General features: G+C 45.9%; 1 protein-coding gene across 1 annotated transcript in view; it reads left to right on the top strand.

Annotated features, from left to right (window-relative positions):
* Nucleotides 1-20,946, top strand: part of NCOA2 (nuclear receptor coactivator 2) — a 470,775-nt gene that overhangs the window by 426,940 nt on the left and 22,889 nt on the right. The window contains 1 exon segment of the mRNA XM_030215383.1: nt 17,062-17,139. Within this exon segment, the coding sequence (XP_030071243.1) occupies nt 17,062-17,139 (78 nt within the window).

Below are 20,946 nucleotides of genomic sequence, written 5' to 3'. Positions count from 1 at the left end.
GTGTAGACACAGGTGAGACTTCCAGGGCAGATGAGAAGCAGGAACAAAGTCCAAGACCAGGCAAGCCTCAGAGCAGGGGACGAACCAGAGCACAGTCCAGGTCCAGGCAAACACAAGGCAGGTGGTAACAGAAGCAAAGTCCAGGTCCAGGCAAGTTTCAGGGCAGGCTGCAAACAAAAGCAAAGTCCAGGTCCAGGCAAGTTTCAAGGCAGGCTGCAAACAAAAGCAAAGTCCAGGTCCAGGCAAGTTTCAAGGCAGGCTGCAAACAAAAGCAAAGTCCAGGTCCAGGCAAGTTTCAGGGCAGGCTGCGAACAGAAGCAAAGTCCAGGTCCAGGCAAGTTTCAAGGCAGGCTGCAAACAAAAGCAAAGTCCAGGTCAAGGCAAGTTTCAAAGCAAGAGCAATCCAGGAAGAATCCAACGCCACAGAATCCACCAAAGCAGAAGCCGAAGCAATGAGAGTTCTGCTTTGCTGCTCCTAAATAGCCCTCCCCATTAGGAGGACCGGTAACAGCTGAAAGGAGGCGGAGCTACCCACAACCGTGACTCAACAGCCCCGGATTGGCCGGCCAGAAGCAGGGGGCGGAGTCAGCCGCGATCGGCCAATCCGGACGTTGTGGGGAGTGACATCGTTCCTCTGAGGCTCCGCGCCTGCAAGGGATCCCTTTCTCGGGGAACGCCGGCCCTGTCCACCTGGCCGGCGTCTCCCCGCCGCCACCGAAGCGGACCGGAGGGCCGGAGCAGCCCAGACTGCAGACAGGATCCCAGCGGTGCGACGCAGGGGCTTGGTGCCCGACCACCTCTCCTGGCCAACACTCCCTGCGACACCCTGACAGCGTGGCATGCCCGACGGAGAAGCGGCACAGGTGAGGGACGCGACAGGTAGCCAGACAGGTAGAAAAGACGACGGTCAAATCCAGAAGGATGTTTGGATGCATAAGGAGAGGGATGGCCAGCAAGAAAAAAAGAGGTGATAGTGCCCTTGTATAAGTCTCTGGTGAGGCCCCATTTAGAGTACTGTGTGCAGTTCTGGAGACCACATCTACAGAAAGATATAAAGAGGATGGAGTCTGTCCAGAGGGTGGCTACAAAATTAGTAAGCGGTCTCGGTTATAAAACATATAGGGACAGGCTTATGAATCTCAACATGTATACACTGGAAGAGAGGCAGGAGAAAGGGGATATGATAGAGACATTTAAATACCTCGGGGGCATTAATGTATACGAGGTGAGCCTTTTTCAAATTAAGGGAAACTCTGGAATGAGAGGGCATAGTAACATAGTAAATGACGGCAGATAAAGACCTGTACGGTCCATCCAGTCTGCCCAACAAGATAAACTCATTTTACATGGTATGCGATACTTTATATGTATACCCGAATTTGATCTGCCCTTGCCATTCTCAGGCATAGGATGGCATTAAGAGGAAATAGGCTTAGGAAGAATCTAAGAAAATATTCTTTCACGGAAAGAGTGGTGGATGCGTGGAATGGCCTCCCGGTGGAGGTTGTAAAGACTAGGACTGTGTTGGAATTTGAGAAAGCATGGGATCCCTTAGGAAAAGGAGGAGTTAGTGGTTACTGTGGATGGGCACACTAGGTGGACCATTCAGCCTTTATCTTGTCATGTTTCTGTGACATCCAGTGCATCCATGCAACATTGGGAAGGAGCTGCATCGGGCTCAATACGTTCATGCCAGGACTTTACATCCTCCTCGTTGGTACTATGTACATCAAGGGGCTTGCAGCGCAAAAAGCCTAAGAACCATTGCCATCGCTCTCCCTCTAGGCACCCAGCCCATACGTCCCCTGCATCCATGTCATCGTTGCATGGGAAGTGTCCATGCCGCAGTGACTGCTCTCCATCTCTATAGCTCATTTCGCAATGAGAGCCTTCAAGGTCTTCTAGATCTCCTATGCCTGCACAAGCTATATCTCAGGCTGCATCTACACCAACTTTCACTTGATACTGACGCCTAACCAGCATGAGGAAATCCGGACTATGCTAAAGGAAGAGCTCTCAGGGCTACTGCAATCGCAGTGTCTACAGGCATACAAGTTGCTTGTGCCTGCCTCAGCCCAAACCGTGGCTACATTGGAGAGAGAGTCATGGGAGAGGTCCTGTACATCAGCTCAAAGTTGACTGTCGGGAGCATCTCATACCCACCTGACACATTCATCGGCAGAGGAGCTTTTTCCAACTTCAGAAGCTCATATACTTCAACGTCCATCAACGCATAGTCAGCATACTAGTTGGCAGTCTCTTCCCCATACTCCTCATGAACAGTACTTTGGAGAGTCCGACTTGGACCTGTCCTTGGGAAATGGATCATTACTCACAAGACCTCCCAGATGAGGAGTCTTATTGCATTCTTTCTGATTCTTCTCCCCCCACCCCAGAGGTGAAAATCTCCCCCAGAAAGTATGTCCTTTCTTGGCTTTGTCCGTGAGATGGCTCATACCATACCCTTTAAGCTGGAAACAGAGGAGGAACTTCATAAAGAACTTGGGAGATTCTTGATGATTATGACTCTCCTTCAAAAGAGAGGGTATTACAGTTCCTCTCCATTAACTTATGAAAAACACTCTAAAAACTGGGAGACCTTTCTGTCAGTTCAATGTGCCCTAATAAAAATTGACACAATTTGTGCAGGTTTTGAAAAGAAGCAGCTACCACATCATTCTTTAGTGGTTGAGTCTGCTTTAAAACGCACTCGTAGTGCCAGATCTTATGCTTCTGCTCCTCCAGGAAGAGAGGCGAGAGCTTTAGACTCTCTTGGCAGTAAAACCTTGTAAGCAACAATGCTAACCAACCGAATTTTAGATTACCAACTTTATTCTACTATTTATTTGAAATCTCTTATACAAAGTACTTAATCATTGGCTGAATTATTTCCTTCTGATAAAACAAGAAGAATTCCACAAAATTCATAGCAACCTTCTTGACTGCCATAAGTATCTTGCTGTAGACAGGCCTTCAATGCTTTTGATATTTCTTCCTGCATCTCTGCTCTAGCAATAGCAGTGCACCAGCTATCTTGTTAAGAATCTCTGACCTTGAATCTGCTGTCCAGGAGTGCCTAGCAGATGCTTCTTGTCATGGAGAAAATATGTTTGGGGACAAAGTTGAAAAAGTGGCCGACTTAATTATAAAAACATATAGATACAATAAAAACTTGTCTGGACCACAAACTACTACACCACCTTCTTCTACTAGGATTCTCAAGGAGGCTATCAGTGCTCTAACTATTAGCCTTCTAAGTGGTGTTATACCCTTATGCTGCCTCAACCTCAGCATTCTACACCTTAATGATCCCTTCTGAGGCAACAATGTGGTCAGAAGTCCCAAATACCATCTCAGTCAAAACAGCCTACTTTTTGACTCCTTCCTAGAGAGCATTGCCACCGTTCAATTGTCAATACCAACAAATCTTCCTTTCGGAGGGAGGCTTCTATTTCATCAAAGATGTACTTTCATAACTGCCGATCGCTGGGTTTTACACACCATCCAACACAGCTGTGCTCTGCATTGGCAGAGAAGACCCCTTGAAATAATGAGAGTTGAAGGGAGTTGAAACAAGTCTCATTATTTCAAGAGGGAAATCTCTGCTCTCTTCTGGCAGGATGCTGTAGAACGAGTTCCTCCACCGGACAAGGGTCGGGTGTTGTACTCCAGATATTTTCTAATTCCCAAAAAGATAGGAGGAGTACACCCAATTCTTGATCTATGAGACTTAAACAAATTTTTCCACAAGGAAAAGTGTCACATGGTATCTCCAGGGTCACTACTCCCTAGGATACAACTCAATGATTGGCTTTGCTCTCTAGAGTCTAGACCTCTAGGAGGCATATACCCACATACCTATTCTACCAGCTCACAGAAAGTTTCTTAAGTTATTTTATTGGTCTCTACACTATCAATACAAGATCTTGCTGTTTGGCTTGTCCTTGGCACCTCGAGTGTTCATGAAGTGTCTGGTAGTAGTAGCCGCAGCCATGTCTTCCCTTATCTGGACAACTGTTTAATCAAAGCAGCCACTCAAGAATCTGCTGCCGCTTCCATGAAGTGGGTGATACAACTCCTAGAACTCTTTGGATTTGTCATTGGCTACCCCAAATCTCATCTTCAACCAGTACAAACTTTGGAATTCATAGGTGCTCTTCTCGACACAACTCAGGGTCGAGTGTGCCTTTTTCAGCAGAGGGCAAACAATATATTACATCCCGCTACCCAAGTATTCCAGGTGACTCATATTTCTGCATGTCAGATGCTCTGCCTCCTCAGTCACATGGCCTCAACAGTCCATGTAACACAATTGGCTCATCTTCACTTTCGAATTGCTCAATGGACATACACTTCACAATGGTCCCAGGCTCAGGATTATTTTCTGCCTGAATCCAAGTAACTCCACAGCTCTGCCACTCTCTCTAGTGATGGATGGTGTCACACAATCTGACCCAAGGCCAACCATTCCAGTCCTTCTACCTCACAAGGTTCACCCACAGATGCTTCTATGACGGGATGGGGAGTACACCTCAATGGTCTCCATACACAAGGTGCTTGGTCCCACAGGAGCAGACATATCAATCTCCTTGAGTTGCAAGCAGTCTGGAATGCTTTCAAAACCTTCCAGGATCAAATTCTCAACTAAGTAATACTAGTACACAAAAACTATCAAGTGGCGATGTATTTAACTGAACAAGCAGGGAGGAACTGGGTCTTCTCTGTCGGTAAGCAATGCAAATATGGACATGGATGGCTTCTTGAAACATTTTCCTCAGAGCGGTTTGCTTATCTGAAAAACAGAATGCTGTGGCAGACAAACTGAGCAGAGTCCTTCAAACTTTTCTCTGTGAGTGCCTCGGCTGTCCTCCAAATATTTCATTTGTGAAGAACACCAGATACCTGTTTGCTTCTCCTCAGAATAACAAAGTTCCCCAATTCTGTTCCAGTTTCTCTGCTCCCAGTCGCATAGCCTCAGATGCCTTCCTACTTCACTGGGAGAAGGACCACCTCTATGCTTTTCCCCCACTGCCCCTAATCAGAAAAACTCTTCTCAGACTCCATCAAGACCATGGAACCATGATTCTAATTGCTCCTTACTGGCCTCAACAAATTAGCTTTCCTCTACTCCTAGAGTTGTCATCCAAGGAACCATTCAGGTTGGATCCTTTCCCAACCTGCATAACTCAGAAAGAGGGATCCCTTCTTCATCTGAACCCTCGTTCTCTAGCCCTCATGGCCTGGTACCTGACAATGTAGAATTGCGTTCTTTAAACATTCCCCATTCAATCTCTCAGTTACTTCTTCTAGGAAACTTTCCACAAGAAAATGTTACCTCCTAAAGTGGAAAAGGTTCTCACTCTGGTTTGCACATAGGTTGCTCAACCCTATCACATACTGTCTACCTACTCTAATGGAGTACCTACTCCATCTATCCAATTCTGGCCTCAAGACTAACTCAGGGTACATTTGAGTGCCATCAGTGCATTTCACACTAAACTTGATAATAAACCAATTTCAGTTCATCCCTTAATGGCTAGATTCATGAAAGGTTTATATCACACTAAACTTCCCATCAAACCTCCCCAGGTAGTGTGGGATCTCTTCATTGTTCTCACTGCTGTCATGACACCTCCATTTGAACCACTTCATTCTTGTTCTTTGACATTTGTAATCTATAAAGTATTGTTCTTAATAGCTCTTACTTCTTCCAGAACAGCCAGTGAGCTTCAATCTCTTGTGGCTGATACTCCTTGTACCAGATTCTGCCACAACAGAGTTGTACTTCATACCCACCTCAGATTCCTCCCAAAGCTAAGTTACTCACCTGTAGTAGATGTTCTGTGACGACAGCAGGCATATATTCTCCCAACCCACCCACCTCACCTTGGAGTTGTCTTCTTGGCTTGAACACTGTACTGCCAGTCCTGCACTCACATGTCAAGTGGAGAGGCACCCGTGCATACGCGGTGAGGGCACTGCCTTAAAGATTTAAAGTGACAGTACACTTTAACAATGTCCGCACCGTCGGATGACGTCACCCATTTATGTGAATATATGCCTGCTGCCCTTGGACATCTTCTACAGGTGAGTAACTTAGCTTTTTGTTAGTATCCTTTAACAATAAATCTTTATGCACCATGTACTCCTAGGCAACTGTTAGCTAGTTTTAAAAGCTGCTTAGTCTCTAGCCTAGTTAAGGTGGAGTCCTTCCTTTTGGAAAAGGCATGTTGCTCAGTACTGACACTAGTAGATAATGTCTTTTGACCTTGACCAGTTCCAGGATGAGTAAATATAAATGCCTAGTTTTATAGTAATAATTCTAATCTGTTGATCTGGTTCATTATTTGAATCAATATTGTAAGTTGCTACCAATTTTCCCTGTAATTCTGGGAGGTTTAAATTTACACCTTGAAGATGAGCTGGATCTGAATGTGATTGGCTTTAAATTTTTGAGTTATTAAAATTGTCACTGCCTTAGCACATGCATGAAAGAGGACATTCTTGAGATTTGATTTTCTAGTCCGTCCGTCCCCCCCCTTTAGTATCTGCCGTCAATTGGCATTCGATCTGACCATTATCAGATTTTGATCTGAATATTTATATGTCCAGATCTCATCCTAAATCTTTCCCCATGGTATACCCAGTGTTTACAGAAATTAAAGCAAACATGCTGCTTATTGGAGCTCCTTTGTTATAAGTCAAGATCCATTAACTAAACAATCTTGTAAGTAACAAATTAAATTATATAAATTATATATCTGGACCAGTTGATATCACCCATTCCAAATTGAAAATGTTATGTCAAGTAGTAAGAAATCTTGTACTATAATGCCTTTGTATCGCTCCATGGTGCATCCACACATTGAGTATTGCATTCAGTTCAGGTCACTGTATCTCAAAAAAGATATAGCGGAATTAAAGAAGGTTCAAAGAAGAGTGACAAATGATAAAGGGGATGGAATTCAAGTGTGAGGAAAGGCTAAAGAAGTTAGGGCTCTTCAGCATGGAAAAGAGACGGGTGAGGGGAGATACGATTGAGGTCTGCAAAATCCTGAGTGGTATAGAATGAGTAGATGTAAATCGATTTTTCACTCGTTCCAAAAGTACAAAGACTAGGGGACATTTGAGGAAGTTACATGGAAATACTTAAAAAAAAAAAAAAAATAGAAGGAAATATTTTTTCACTCAACGAATAGTTAAGCTCTGGAACTCTTTGCTGGAGGATGTGGTAACTGCGGTTAGCGTATCTGAGTTTTAAAAAGGTTTGGACAAATTCCTGCTATTGAGACAGACATGGGACGCAACTGCGTGCCCTTGGATTTGTAGTATGAAGTGTTGCCACGATTTAGGTTTCTGCCAGGTACTTGTGACCTGGCTTGGCCACTGTTTGGAAAACAGGATACAAGGCTACAGATGGACCATTGGTCTGACCTAGTATGGCTACTTTTATGTTCTTATGTACTTCCCCTCCTACTGATCTTCCAACACAGATTCTACAACCCAAGTTTCAGGAGCATGCTGATTTATTATTAATTAAGTTAACCTTATCTAAGAAATATTTAATTGCAGAACAAACCACTGGTGAATCTATTGTTTCTAATCATGATATTCCAGTTGATAGAATGTGATCAACATTTTAACTCTGTTACAGTATCTGAAATTCATTCCATCTTGTGAACACTTTCTCATTTTCATTATGTTTTAGACTGCTGTCTTTTTTGCTAGATAACCTGCCTCCAGAGATTCTTACTTGGATTATTTTGTTTGTGAATGGGATTTTAGAAAATAGCTGCTTACCAGGTTTGGGTTTATCAAAAACTACCAGTTTGTAAGCCAATTGCAAATATTCTTTTTTTTTTCCCCACAAAATTGATAGAACCTTTAGTGAGTTTGTAGTTGGCTAAACATCTTGATATGCATGCTTACATTCTTCACAATTTGAATTCAGAAGCCTATATAGCACTGAAACAGTACCTGTGCTAATAACAGATTTAAAGAATTTTAAGACAAGGTAAACAGATTATGCTCCTTCAATTTGACTTCCTACTACTACTACTACTTATCATTTCTATAGTGCTACTAGATGTATGCCTCGCTGTACACATTATTTGCAGTTACTTTATCTGTCTCTAGTGGGCTCACAATCTAAGGTGGGGGGTTTTTTCCCTTTGGTACATGGGACAATGGAGGATTAAGTAACTTGCCCAGGGTCACAAGGAACTGCAGTGGGAATCAAGCCTAGTTCCCCAGGATCACAGCTCAGTGCACTAACCATTAGGCTACTCCTCCAATCCATCCATTATTGTTAGAAAGATTAAGTGAGATTGTGATCTCTGAATCAGTTTTCAGTTGATTGAATGACTTTATGGTTAACAGAAGTTACTGTGTAATGAAAAATAGGGAATGTTCCACTGTCTGGAAATCCTCTTGTGGAGTTCCTCGGGGCTCTCTGCTCTCGCCTTTGCTTTTTAATTTTTTTGACTTCGTTAGGCTATCTTGCCTTGAGATATGGATGTGTGCCTGTACCCCACTTTTTTTTTTTTTGATTCACTGGCTTGATGCAACTTGCAATGATGCAGCCAGACTGACTGTGTCCTACTTATAACTACATAAAGCACAAACTGAAATCATCAGCACAGCCTTTCTGTCTTTCATATGGGGTAAATGTAAAATATCTGATTTCTAATCTAGTAACATGAATATTCGTATGCTGCTGATATTTTGGTTCCGGTGCCTATTTTAGTTCATTTGATGTGGACATATCAAGGGTTTTGAATTGTATCCATGAGATCAAATACTGGGCATCTATGTATGTATGTATTCTCCGAGGACAAGCAGGCTGCTTGTTCTCACTGATGGGTGACGTCCACGGCAGCCCCCTCCAATCGGAATCTTCACTAGCAAAGGCCTTTGCTAGCCCTCGCGCGTCGATGCGCACCGCGCATGCGCAGCCGTCTTCCCGCCCGAACCGGCTCATGTTCGTCAGTCTTCTTTTGCCCGCGCTCGGGACGATCGTGTTCTGCGCCGTTTTGTGCCCCTCAAGTTGACCTCGCGCGTCTTCGCGATTTTCACTTTAAAAAAAAAAAAAAAGAAGGACCTTTACGGTCTTTACCCCTTTCCCGTGCTTCCAGCTTTTGCCCCGCGTAAGTTTCTTTTCGCTTTCGGGACCGGCCTTTTTGGCCTCGGTACGGGTTTTTTCTCCCTTCTTTTTGGTGCCTTCCGTCATCGCGAATTTTGATTTCGCCGGCGTGATTTTTCCGCCCATGTCATCGAAGTCTTCCAGCGGCTTCAAGAAGTGCACCCAGTGCGCCCGGGTAATCTCGCTCACTGATAGGCACACGTCGTGTCTTCAGTGTCTCGTGGGCTGGGCACCGCCCGCAGGCCTGTAGTCTTTGCGCTCTTTTGAAAAAGCGGACTCAGGTAGCAAGATTGGCCCAGTGGTACGCATTGTTCTCGGGCTCTTCGATGACAACAGCACAGGACGCACCGAGCGCATCGGCGTCGACAGCATCAAAGTCATCAACCTCGGCATCGACTGCATCGAGGATCCGACCTCCTGCATCGTCAGTACCGAGGCATCGAAAGGCTGCGTCGAAGTCGGTAGTACCGAGGCCTCCGCTGTTGCTGATGTCGTCGGACGGTGGTGCTTTGTCTGGAGTGCAGGTGAGGGCTGTCCATTCCCCTGCTGGTGGCGGTGAGCCTTCGGGTGGGTCTCCCCCTACCCTGAGGGCTCCTGCGGTACAGCCCCCCCGAGATCGACCTTCTTTGGCCTCGGCCCCGAGGAAGCGACGGTTGGATTCTACGTCCTTCTCGTCGGTACCGGGAAGCTCCGGTGACATGCTTCGCTTGAAGAAGTCAAAGAAGCATCGTCACCGGTCTCCTTCCCGTCTAGGTACCGAGAGCTCTGGGTTGCCAAGGCAGTCGGCACCCAGTAGGCATCGGCACCGGGAGGACCGCTCACCGTCTGTTCAGGAGGTGTCGATGCGCTCCCCCTTGGACAGCCCGGAACCGCCTCCACGCCCGGAACAGACTCTGACTTCGACACCTGCATCGGCTTCCCAGTCTTTCTCCACAGCCGCTCTGCACGAGAGTCTCCAGGCCGTTCTTCCAGAGATTCTGGGAGAGTTGTTGCGCCCTTCTCCGGTACTGGGGGTGCTTGCGCCACCGGTACCGTCAAGTGAGGCGACGGCGGGCCCCTTGCCCGAGGTGAGATCCCCGGTACTGGATATGGCCGCCTCCCAGGCGGACTCCCCGTCGGCGGAGGGAGCTTCGCCGGTTCTGGCGAGGGAGTCCACCTCTCGACGCTCCTACCGTGGCCGTGTTTCCACGGAGTCGAGTCGGGCACGGCTTCAGACACAGGTTCGTGAACTTGTGTCTGATACCGATTGTGAGGCCTCGTGGGAGGAGGAGGAGGACATCAGATATTTCTCTGACGAGGAGTCTGATGGCCTTCCTTCTGATCCCACTCCCTCTCCTGAAAGGCAGCTTTCTCCTCCCGAGAGTCTGTCTTTCGCGGCCTTTGTCCGGGAGATGTCTACGGCCATCCCCTTCCCGGTGGTTGTGGAGGATGAGCCCAGGGCTGAAATGTTTGAGCTCTTGGACTGTCCTTCTCCACCTAAGGAAGTGTCCACAGTACCCATGCATCATGTCCTAAAAAAGACATTGCTGTCGAACTGGACCAAGCCTCTAACTAATCCCCACATTCCCAAGAAGATCGAATCCTAGTATCCGTATCCATGGGGACCCAGAGCTGATGCGCACTCAGTTGCCTCACGACTCTGGTGTGGTGGATCTGGCCCTAAAGAAGGCTAAGAGTTCTAGAGAGCATGCTTCGGCGCCCCCGGGCAAAGACTCCAGAACCTTAGACTCCTTTGGGAGGAAGGCCTATCATTCCTCTATGCTCGTGGCCAAGATTCAGTCCTACCAGCTCTACACGAGCATCCATATGCGGAACAATGTGCAACAGTTGGCGGGCTTGGTGGACAAGCTCCCTCCTGAGGAAGCCAAGCTGTTTCAGGAGGTGGTCAGGCAGCTGAAGGCGTGCAGAAAATTCCTGGTCAGAGGGGTATATGATACCTTTGATGTTGCGTCCAGAGCCGCTGCTCAAGGTGTGGTGATGCGCAGACTCTCATGGCTGCGTGCCTCCGACCTGGAGAATAGGATCCAGCAGCGGATTGCGGACTCTCCTTGCCGAGCGGACAACATTTTTGGAGAAAAAGTCGAACAGGTGGTAGAACAGCTCCACCAGCGGGATACCGCTTTCGACAAGTTCTCCCGCCGGCAGCCTTCAGCATCTACCTCTTCAGGTAGACGTTTTTATGGGGGAAGGAGGGCTGTTCCCTACTCTTCTGGTAAGCGTAGGTACAATCCTTCCTCTCGACAGCCTGCGGACCAGGCTAAGCCCCAGCGCACTCGCTCTCGTCAGCAGCGTGCGCCTCAGCAAGGCCCCACGGCTCCCCAGCAAAAGCAGGGGACGAGCTTTTGACTGGCTCCAGCAGAGCATAGCCGACATCAACGTGTCCGTGCCGGGCGATCTGCCGGTCGGGGGGAGGTTGAAAGTTTTTCACCAAAGGTGGCCTCTTGTAACCTCCGACCGTTGGGTTCTCCAGATAGTCCGGCAAGGATACACTCTCAATTTGGTGTCCAAACCTCCAAATTGCCCACCGGGAGCTCAGTCCTACAGCTTCCAGCACAAGCAGGTACTTGCAGAGGAACTCTCCGCCCTTCTCAGCGCCAATGCGGTCGAGCCCATGCCATCCGGGCAAGAAGGGCTGGGATTCTATTCCAGGTACTTCCTTGTGGAAAAGAAAACAGGGGGGGATGCGTCCCATCCTAGACCTAAGGGTCCTGAAGAAATATCTGGTCAAGGAAAAGTTCAGGATGCTTTCCCTGGGCACCCTGCTTCCCATGATTCAGGAAAACGATTGACTATGCTCTCTGGACTTGAAGGACGCCTACATGCACATCCCGATACTGCCAGCTCACAGGCAATATCTGCGATTTCAGCTGGGCACACGTCACTTCCAGTACTGTGTGCTACCCTTTGGGCTCGCCTCTGCGCCCAGAGTGTTCACGAAGTGCCAGGCTGTAGTAGCAGCGGCGCTTCGCAGGCTGGGAGTGCACGTGTTCCCCTGTCTCGACGATTGGCTGGTGAAGAACACATCCGAGGCAGGAGCTCTACAGTCCATGCAGATGACTATTCGCCTCCTGGAGCTACTGGGGTTTGTGATAAATTATCCAAAGTCCCACCTTCTCCCAGTACAAAGACTCGAATTCATAGGAGCTCTGCTGGATTCTCGGTCGGCTCGTGCCTATCTCCCAGAGACGAGAGCCCACAACTTGTTGTCCCTCGTCTCTCGGGTGCGAGCGTCCCAGCAGATCACAGCTCGGCAGATGTTGAGATTGCTGGGCCACATGGCCTCCAAAGTCCCACCTTCTCCCAGTACAAAGACTCGAATTCATAGGAGCTCTGCTGGATTCTCGGACGGCTCGTGCCTATCTCCCAGAGACGAGAGCCCACAACTTGTTGTCCCTCGTCTCTCGGGTGCGAGCGTCCCAGCAGATCACAGCTCGGCAGATGTTGAGATTGCTGGGCCACATGGCCTCCACAGTTCATGTGACTCCCATGGCCCGTCTTCACATGCGATCTGCTCAATGGACCCTAGCTTCCCAGTGGTTTCAGGCTGCTGGGGATCTAGAGGACGTGATCCACCTGTCCATGAGTTTTCTCAAATCCCTGCAGTGGTGGACGATTTGGTCCAATTTGACTTTGGGACATCCTTTCCAAATTGCTCAGCCACAAAAAGTGCTGACTACGGATGCGTCTCTCCTGGGGTGGGGAGCTCATGTCGATGGGCTTCACACCCAGGGAAGCTGGTCCCTCCAGGAACAAGGTCTACAGATCAATCTCCTGGAGTTGCGACGGTCTGGAACGCTCTGAAGGCTTTCAGAGATCGGCTGTCCCACCAAATTATCCAAATTCAGACAGACAACCAGGTTGCCATGTATTACATCAACAAGCAGGGGGGCACCGGATCTCGCCCCCTGTGTCAGGAGGCCGTCAGCATGTGGCTGTGGGCTCGCCGTTATGGCATGCTGCTCCAAGCCACATATCTGGCAGGCGTAAACAACAGTCTGGCCGACAGGTTGAGCAGGATTATGCAACCTCACAAGTGGTCGCTCAACTCCAGAGTAGTGCGCCGGATCTTCCAAGTGTGGGGCACCCCCTTGGTAGATCTCTTTGCATCTCGAGCCAACCACAAGGTTCCTCAGTTCTGTTCCAGACTTCAGGCCCACAGCCGACTGGCATCGGATGCCTTCCTCCTGGATTGGGGGGAGGGCCTGCTGTATGCTTATCCTCCCATACCTCTGGTGGGGAAGACTTTGTTGAAACTCAAGCAAGACCGCGGCACCATGATTCTGATTGCTCCGTTTTGGCCGCGTCAGATCTGGTTCCCTCTTCTTCTGGAGTTGTCCTCCGAAGAACCGTGGAGATTGGAGTGATTTCCGACCCTCATCACCCAGAACGAAGGGGCGCTTCTGCATCCCAACCTCCGGTCTCTGGCTCTCACGGCCTGGATGTTGAGAGTGTAGACTTTGCCTCTTGGGTCTGTCGGAGGGTGTCTCCCGTGTCTTGCTTGCTTCCAGAAAAGATTCCACTAAGAGGAGTTACTTCTTTTTATGGAGGAAGTTTGCCGTCTGGTGTGACAGCAAGGCCTTAGATCCTCGCTCCTGTCCTACACAGACCCTGCTTGAATACCTTCTGCACTTGTCTGAGTCTGGTCTCAAGACCAACTCGGTAAGGGTTCATCTTAGTGCAATCAGTGCATACCATTACCGTGTGGAAGGTAAGCCGATCTCAGGACAGCCTTTAGTTGTTCGCTTCATGAGAGGTTTGCTTTTGTCAAAGCCCCCCGTCAAGCCTCCTACAGTGTCATGGGATCTCAGTGTCGTTCTCACCCAGCTGATGAAACCTCCTTTTGAGCCACTGAACTCCTGCCATCTGAAGTACTTGACCTGGGAGGTCATTTTCTTGGTGGCAGTTACTTCAGCTCGTAGAGTCAGTGAGCTTCAGGCCCTGGTAGCTCATGCTCCTTATACCAAGTTTCATCACAATAGAGTAGTCCTCCGCACTCACCCTAAGTTATTGCCGAAGGTAGTGTCGGAGTTCCATCTGAACCAGTCAATTGTCTTGCCAAAATTTTTCCCCCGTCCTCATTCCTGCCCTGCTGAACGTCAGCTGCACACATTGGACTGCAAGAGAGCATTGGCCTTCTATCTGGAGCGGACACAGCCCAACAGACAGTCCGCCCAAATGTTTGTTTCTTTTGATCCCAACAGGAGGGGAGTGGCTGTGGGGAAACGCACCATATCCAATTGGCTAGCAGATTGCATTTCCTTCACTTATGCCCAGGCTGGGCTGGCTCTTGAGGGTCATGTCACGGCTCACAATGTTAGAGCCATGGCAGCGTCAGTGGCCCACTTGAAGTCAGCCACTATTGAAGAGATCTGCAAAACTGCGATGTGGTCATCTGTCCACACATTCACATCTCATTACTGCCTGCAGCAGGATACCCGACGCGACAGTCGGTTCGGGCAGTCAGTGCTTCAGAATCTGTTTGGGGTTTAGAATCCAACTTCACCCCCCTAGGCCCATGTTTATTCTGTTCCAGGCTACACTCTCAGTTAGTTGGATAAGTTGTTAGGTCAATCTCAGTTATGTCCTCGCCGTTGCGAGGCCCAATTGACCATGTTTGTTGTTTTGAGTGAGCCTGGGGGCTAGGGATACCCCATCAGTGTGAACAAGCAGCCTGCTTGTCCTCTGAGAAAGCGAATGCTACATACCTGTAGAAGGTATTCTCCGAGGACAGCAGGCTGATTGTTCTCACAAACCCGCCCGCCTCCCCTTTGGAGTTGTGTCTTCCCTTGTCTTTGTCTTGCTACATACGGGACTGACGAATACGAGCCGGTTCGGGCGGGAAGACGGCCGCGCGTGCGCGGTGCGCATTGGCGCGCGAGGGCTAGCAAAGGCCTTTGCTAGTGAAGATTCCGATTGGAGGGGGCTGCCGTGGATGTCACCCATCAGTGAGAACAATCAGCCTGCTGTCCTCGGAGAATATCTTCTACAGGTATGTAGCATTCGCTTTAAAGTTGAATGCTAGTAAGACTAAGGTATTATGGTTCAGCAATAATCTGCTTAGTTTATTTTTTACTATTCTGTTAGAACAAGGAGAAATGTTACCAGTGGAGAAAACTTCCAGAGTGTTAGGAATAAATTTGGATTTGTCTTTGTAACTTCAGCCTTAGATTAACAGTATTTATGTAATCAATTTTACTGATGGAGGAAAAGACTTAAGATGCTCGGCTCTCAATGGTGTAATTGCCAATGTGGATGCTGGGCGGGCTTCCTCATTAGTCTCAAACACCTCTCATGCTCTTCTGCATCACATGTGAGATTGGAAGTTACAGGGAGTGACTTAAGCCAAGCACCTTTGTAGAGAAGATGGTATGTGGCTCCTGATCTTTTGGAGGATCTACCATGGTTTCATGGTTTGGGGTGGGGGGGACCACTTAAGACACTTAGCCAGAAACTGGCGAGTATATGGGTTGCAATTTGGCAAAAGGTTTCTAAAAGGATGTGGGGTCCAAGGTGACAATTCATTTAGTTACATCTGAGAGTATTGCAGTACAGGGAGATAAGTTTGGACATTGGGCAACTTTGGGTCTCCGATCATTGTACCGATTGTTGCAGGATGGACAAATTGTGACTTTTGGTTCTTCAGTTAAAAGCTTCAGAATTATCATAAAAGATCATTATTATAATGTATAAGTGTGCCACTGTTTGAGTGAGGAAGACTATAAGCTACTCAAGAGGCGGGGCTATAATTTTGAAACACTGTGACTTAGGCTACTTCTAGAGGTCTGATATCTAGTACTTATAAGCTTTTAAAGGGTCTCCCTGGTGCTCGACTGAAATATATGGAAGCTTGGGAAAGAGATCTTCAGGCCTATTGGGACACCAAGGATTGGGAGGTTGTGATTCAGGAATTGCATAAGACATCTATCTCAGCTAAGTTGAAAGAAACAAACATGAAATTTTGTTTTAGATGGTATATGACTCCAGTTAAATTGCAAAGAATAAGTAATGTATTTTCTAATCTGTGCTGGAGGGTCTGTGGGATGTTGGGATCTTATTATATGTGGTGGGAATATGACAAAATCCGCCAGTTGAAGCTGAACTACAAATTATTTTTCATCCTGATACTGTAATTCACCTGATCTGGCTGTCTTGGCCACTTTACCTTGGTTTAAGACATGTTGCCCACATAACTGATTGTTGGCTGCCACATTTTATTCATATGGGAAGCTAGTGGAATATGTTTAGCATTCTTGTTCAGCTGTAGTTCTAATGTTGACTTTTTTCCATATAGTACATCACTTTAATAAACATTAACAAAAAAAAATGATGTGGTTAGTATCAGAGGAATTCTATATATGGCACCAAATTTTCAGTATGGAAAAACGTTCTAATGGATGCAAGGTGCCAAAATGGGGGCATAAAACATCCATTTGTATAATCGAACCTAAGTGTTTCCATGTGGATCAGCAAAGGGGCGAGGCTATGGGAGGGGCATGGGTATGTTGGGGCATTCCCTTGAAATGTGTTTAGTGTTATAGAATAGTGCAGATCTGCGCCTAACTCTTGCACTGGAATTTATGCCTGGTTTCAGTTTTTCAGTGTGGATACCGGCACTATATGCTGTTCTATAAAGGGTGCCAATCCCAGAACACCCATTATAGAATACTGTTCCACACTGATTTTTTTTTTGCACCAAATTTTGAGCACAATTTACTGAATCCAAGCCCTATATGTGAATCGTGTGGCTCTGTTCTATTCTCTTTTTTATATTGTATTGTACAGATTGAATCACAAGGAGATTGTTCTTCTTTTGAGTTGGTTATTTGGAAGTAAAGCAGTGTATAAAACTGAGTGTCCGGTAACAAGTTTTTCTTTTTTTTAGATTCCTAATGCTGTGTTTTCTTGTCTTGTTTCTTTAGAACCGTCAACCTCTAATAAATCAGTTAAATAATGTGTCAAATATGAATCTTTCACTAAGGCCTGGAGTACCAACTCAGGTGAGAGAACAGGTACTAGAAATGCTTCATATTTTTTGTTTTGTTACTGTTTTGTTTGACCTCGTTTTAGTCCTCTTTGAGCTATTCCATATGGAGGATTGAACGTATTAAGTTCATCCAGAAGATTCTGAATTGTTTTTCTTACGTCCACTGTCACCCAGTCCCATGGGGGTCTGTTCTGGGCAGGCATTAACAGCCGCAATTCGAAACTAATTCCCATAACTACTGCTTTCTGTCTTTCTGGATCTAGGTATATTCTGGGCCATTTATGTTCCCACATATATCTATTAGAATCTATCAATATTTTATGCCACCAAATGAGTGTCTGGTGTGCGTTTAGTTTTGTTTAGTTAGTAAAATAAGGAATACTTGAAATAAAGACAGAAATAGATTTCAGATAGAAAGATATTTATTCTTACCCAGTTTCAATTCAGTACAGACATCGGACAGATTCTGGGTTCAATAGCACAGCGTTCCGCCGTCTGAGAAGTGCTGAGGACGACTTCTTAAATTAAGCCAAAATCTCTCTTCTTTTATACCCTTACCTCTCCATAGAAGTCTATGGTGAGGTACAATTTTTTTCAATTATTTCTCAATTTCTGCGGTTATACTTTCACGTCCTGCCATCTGTGCATTTGTACCCAGCTCCTTCCGTTCCATCTATTTCTACAGGTTGCCACATTTTCCGGTTATGTCAACATGTTTTTGGAACAAACTGTTTTTGCGGTTACTAACATATTTTTCTGTTGAGATACCAGTTTCACATAATGCTTTTGCAACACCTCTCATCACATCTTCTGATCTCTGTATCATTTTATACATTAATATACAAAAATAAACCCCATTTTGAGAGCCACATTTTTTTCCATTTTATCCATCATTCTTTCATTACAGGTGCTACATTTTATTTGAATATTGTACCTGTTTGTGTTAAGACTCATTGTTCAGACCTGCTTTCTGCAGATTCTCAAATATTAATTCATTTGTTACTTGTTTGGCCTAATCAGTACTTTTTCAGATGTTTTTGGCTCTGTGGCTTTGTCCATCACAATTCCAGTGGTAGATCTAAAACCAGGCCATATATTAACATTTTTTATAATGGCATTAATATAAATTAATATAGCCAGTGTGATATCATTTTTTATGAGAAAACAAAAAAGGAGAAAGGTCCTCTACGAAAGGAATGCCAAAAGACAAGGAAGTAGGGGTGGACCAATAAAATGAATAGTGGAAACTTGGAATAAGAACTGATAAAACATAAAGTTTTATTATGATAGAAAAAAAAACAAGACCATAGGTCTACATAAAACAAATCTCCAAAAGATGGTGACAATTCAGAAGATAGACTCAACCCAGTTCCGTGTTTTCAGCACTAAGCACCTGCATCAGGAGTCACCAACGATCTTAATGATTTAAAACACAAGTGACTGTGATTGGGGTTAGGTAATCCGTGAAGGAAAATAATCGGTATAAATACTTAGTCTGCTTCAAGTTCCAATAAAATACAGTATCATAGTAAAACTTTGTTTTGTCAGTTTTTACTCCAATGTTCCACTATTCATTTTGTATTGGTCCAACCCTACCATCACCATATTTTTATACCATCAGTCATTTGCTGGATTGATATTATGAAAACGTTCACATCACACTGTGTCCAAATAATTTCATTGGGTATATGACCCAAAGTACTTTCAAACTAAGGAGATTTTTTGTGGATTGGCAGGCTGTAACGTTTGGTAAAACAAGCTTCACGGAGGTTATTTTTTTATAGTTACAGAGTAAATGGAACCACACTTGGAGCTTTCTGGTGTGGCTATTGTGAGCTGCTATTCAGATAACTGTGTTTATATATTTCCTCAGGCGTTTTAAAATACTTCGTAAATTGCCTTATAATAATGACATTATTGCTTTTCACATCTTAATGTGAGATGCCTCACTAACTTGTAGGTTCCTTCCCCACAAAACTTACAATAAAGTGAGTGTTGGACTTATCGTGCCACATTTCGTTTTCTTGGTGGACTCAATTGCTGAAGTAAAGCCTACTTAATAAATTGAGGGCAAAACAAACCCCTCAGGCACTTTCCTGCAGTCCATGAAACAGGTTCTCATAAGATATTTTGAAGGAGTGAGAGGAAAGCAGATAGATTTACCTGCACAAATTCAGGAGTGACACAGCCAACTTATTGCAAAGAACTTTGGGAAGGGAGCATCAGAGCTCCTACATCCGATAAATCAGAAGCAGCAAGGAGTCTGCTGTTAAGCTCGAAGAGGAGGGAAGGGTAAGCTAAGGCAGCTTGCTGGGTTTGCAAGAAAGGTAAGGAGAGTAAACAGAGATATTAAAATAAACCCTCACAACCTCATGTTTCACTGACAGGTCACTGGTGGGCCAATGCAGAAAGAAACCACAGAAGCACATGGTTAGCAAGAGTCTGCATACGCATTACTAGCCACACAATGCAGAAAGGGGTACAGTGCAGAAGTTAAAACATGCAGTAGACTTCAGCCCACAGCATATTAAAATGTATGGCAGCAAGACTTTTAGCAGTTCCGCCCCAATGAAAAAACTTCTGCTGCAGTCTTTATGGCAAGCACAGTGCGGGAATGCCAGGTCTGAGGATTTGTAGAAGGATTGTCTGTTTCTTCTGCATTAAGGGCAAAATACCTTGCAGCCATCATTACCCGATCTTCCCCCCCCCCCCCCCCCCCCCACCCCCACCCACCCAAAACATTCTTGGTAGTCTAGTATATCCCAACCCTCCTGTGACACCCTGTCCCCCATGTGCCTTGAACAAGAGACAGGAAACAATGCCCACTCGTACCTTCCTCAAAATCGCCATCTTCCCAAATTGTGGCACCTGACCCTGCATGTTGCATCCTGGGATGTGACCAAAACCACAGGAAGTGGAAGGAGCACAAATACCCCATGAAGAGTCACAGGAAAAGGCAAGGAGTGGGAACAGAGTCATGCTAGAGGTGTTAGATGTACTTTTGAAGCCATGTAGTCCAACATCCTCAACATCTGCCAGGCTGATACTTGCTGACTCATTTGGATTTCTTTCACTATGGGTGCTAAATTGGTGATCCTTTGCTGAGGAAGACATAGCAGAGCTCATATGAATTCCAGTTGCGGTGACAGGCTTAGGTAAGGTTTAGAGTAATTTATGACAAATCCTAGGAACTCCAGCTCCTAAATGGTTATGTGCACTGACTGATCATTCTACACCTTCTAGAGATGTGCTTTGGATTAGCCAATCATCCAGATCCTAAATCACATACATTCCCAATCTGCATATATATGCTGCTACAGTAAGGCATTTTGTGAATTCCTAAAGAGACAACACAAGGCCCAAAAGCAGTATGAATACTGGAAATGGCATTTTCCTATGACAAATCTGAAATATCTCTATATGGATGTAAATATCCTTTAAATCCAGAGAACATATCTAGTCTCTGTCTTGGAGGAGATGAATTAGGGTGCTTAGAGAAACCGTCTTGAATTTCTCTTTAAGCAGGTATTTGTCCAGGGCCCTTAGGGCTAGGATGGGGTGGAATCCTCTCTTCATTTTTGTAATCTGAAAGAAAATCCCCTGCCCTCTGTCCCCTGGTGGAACAGGTTCTACCCTGTTGCCTTCTAAGAGAGAAGAGAGTATATGTGTTTGTGTCTCCTCCAATTCTCCTTAGAAAATCAGTGAATGAAAGCTCATCTGGTAGGGGTTTTCTTCTCATGAGGTAGGGAGGGATCCAGCAGCTCTCTTCAGGGAATACCTCTAGCTCATAGTCAAAATTCCAAAAGCGCTCAGAATCTGA

Source organism: Microcaecilia unicolor, chromosome 1, assembly GCF_901765095.1.
Source record: "Microcaecilia unicolor chromosome 1, aMicUni1.1, whole genome shotgun sequence".
Lineage (NCBI taxonomy): Eukaryota > Metazoa > Chordata > Amphibia > Gymnophiona > Siphonopidae > Microcaecilia > Microcaecilia unicolor.
Note: the sequence above shows the minus strand (reverse complement) of the source record. Positions and strands in the feature narration are given on the sequence as shown.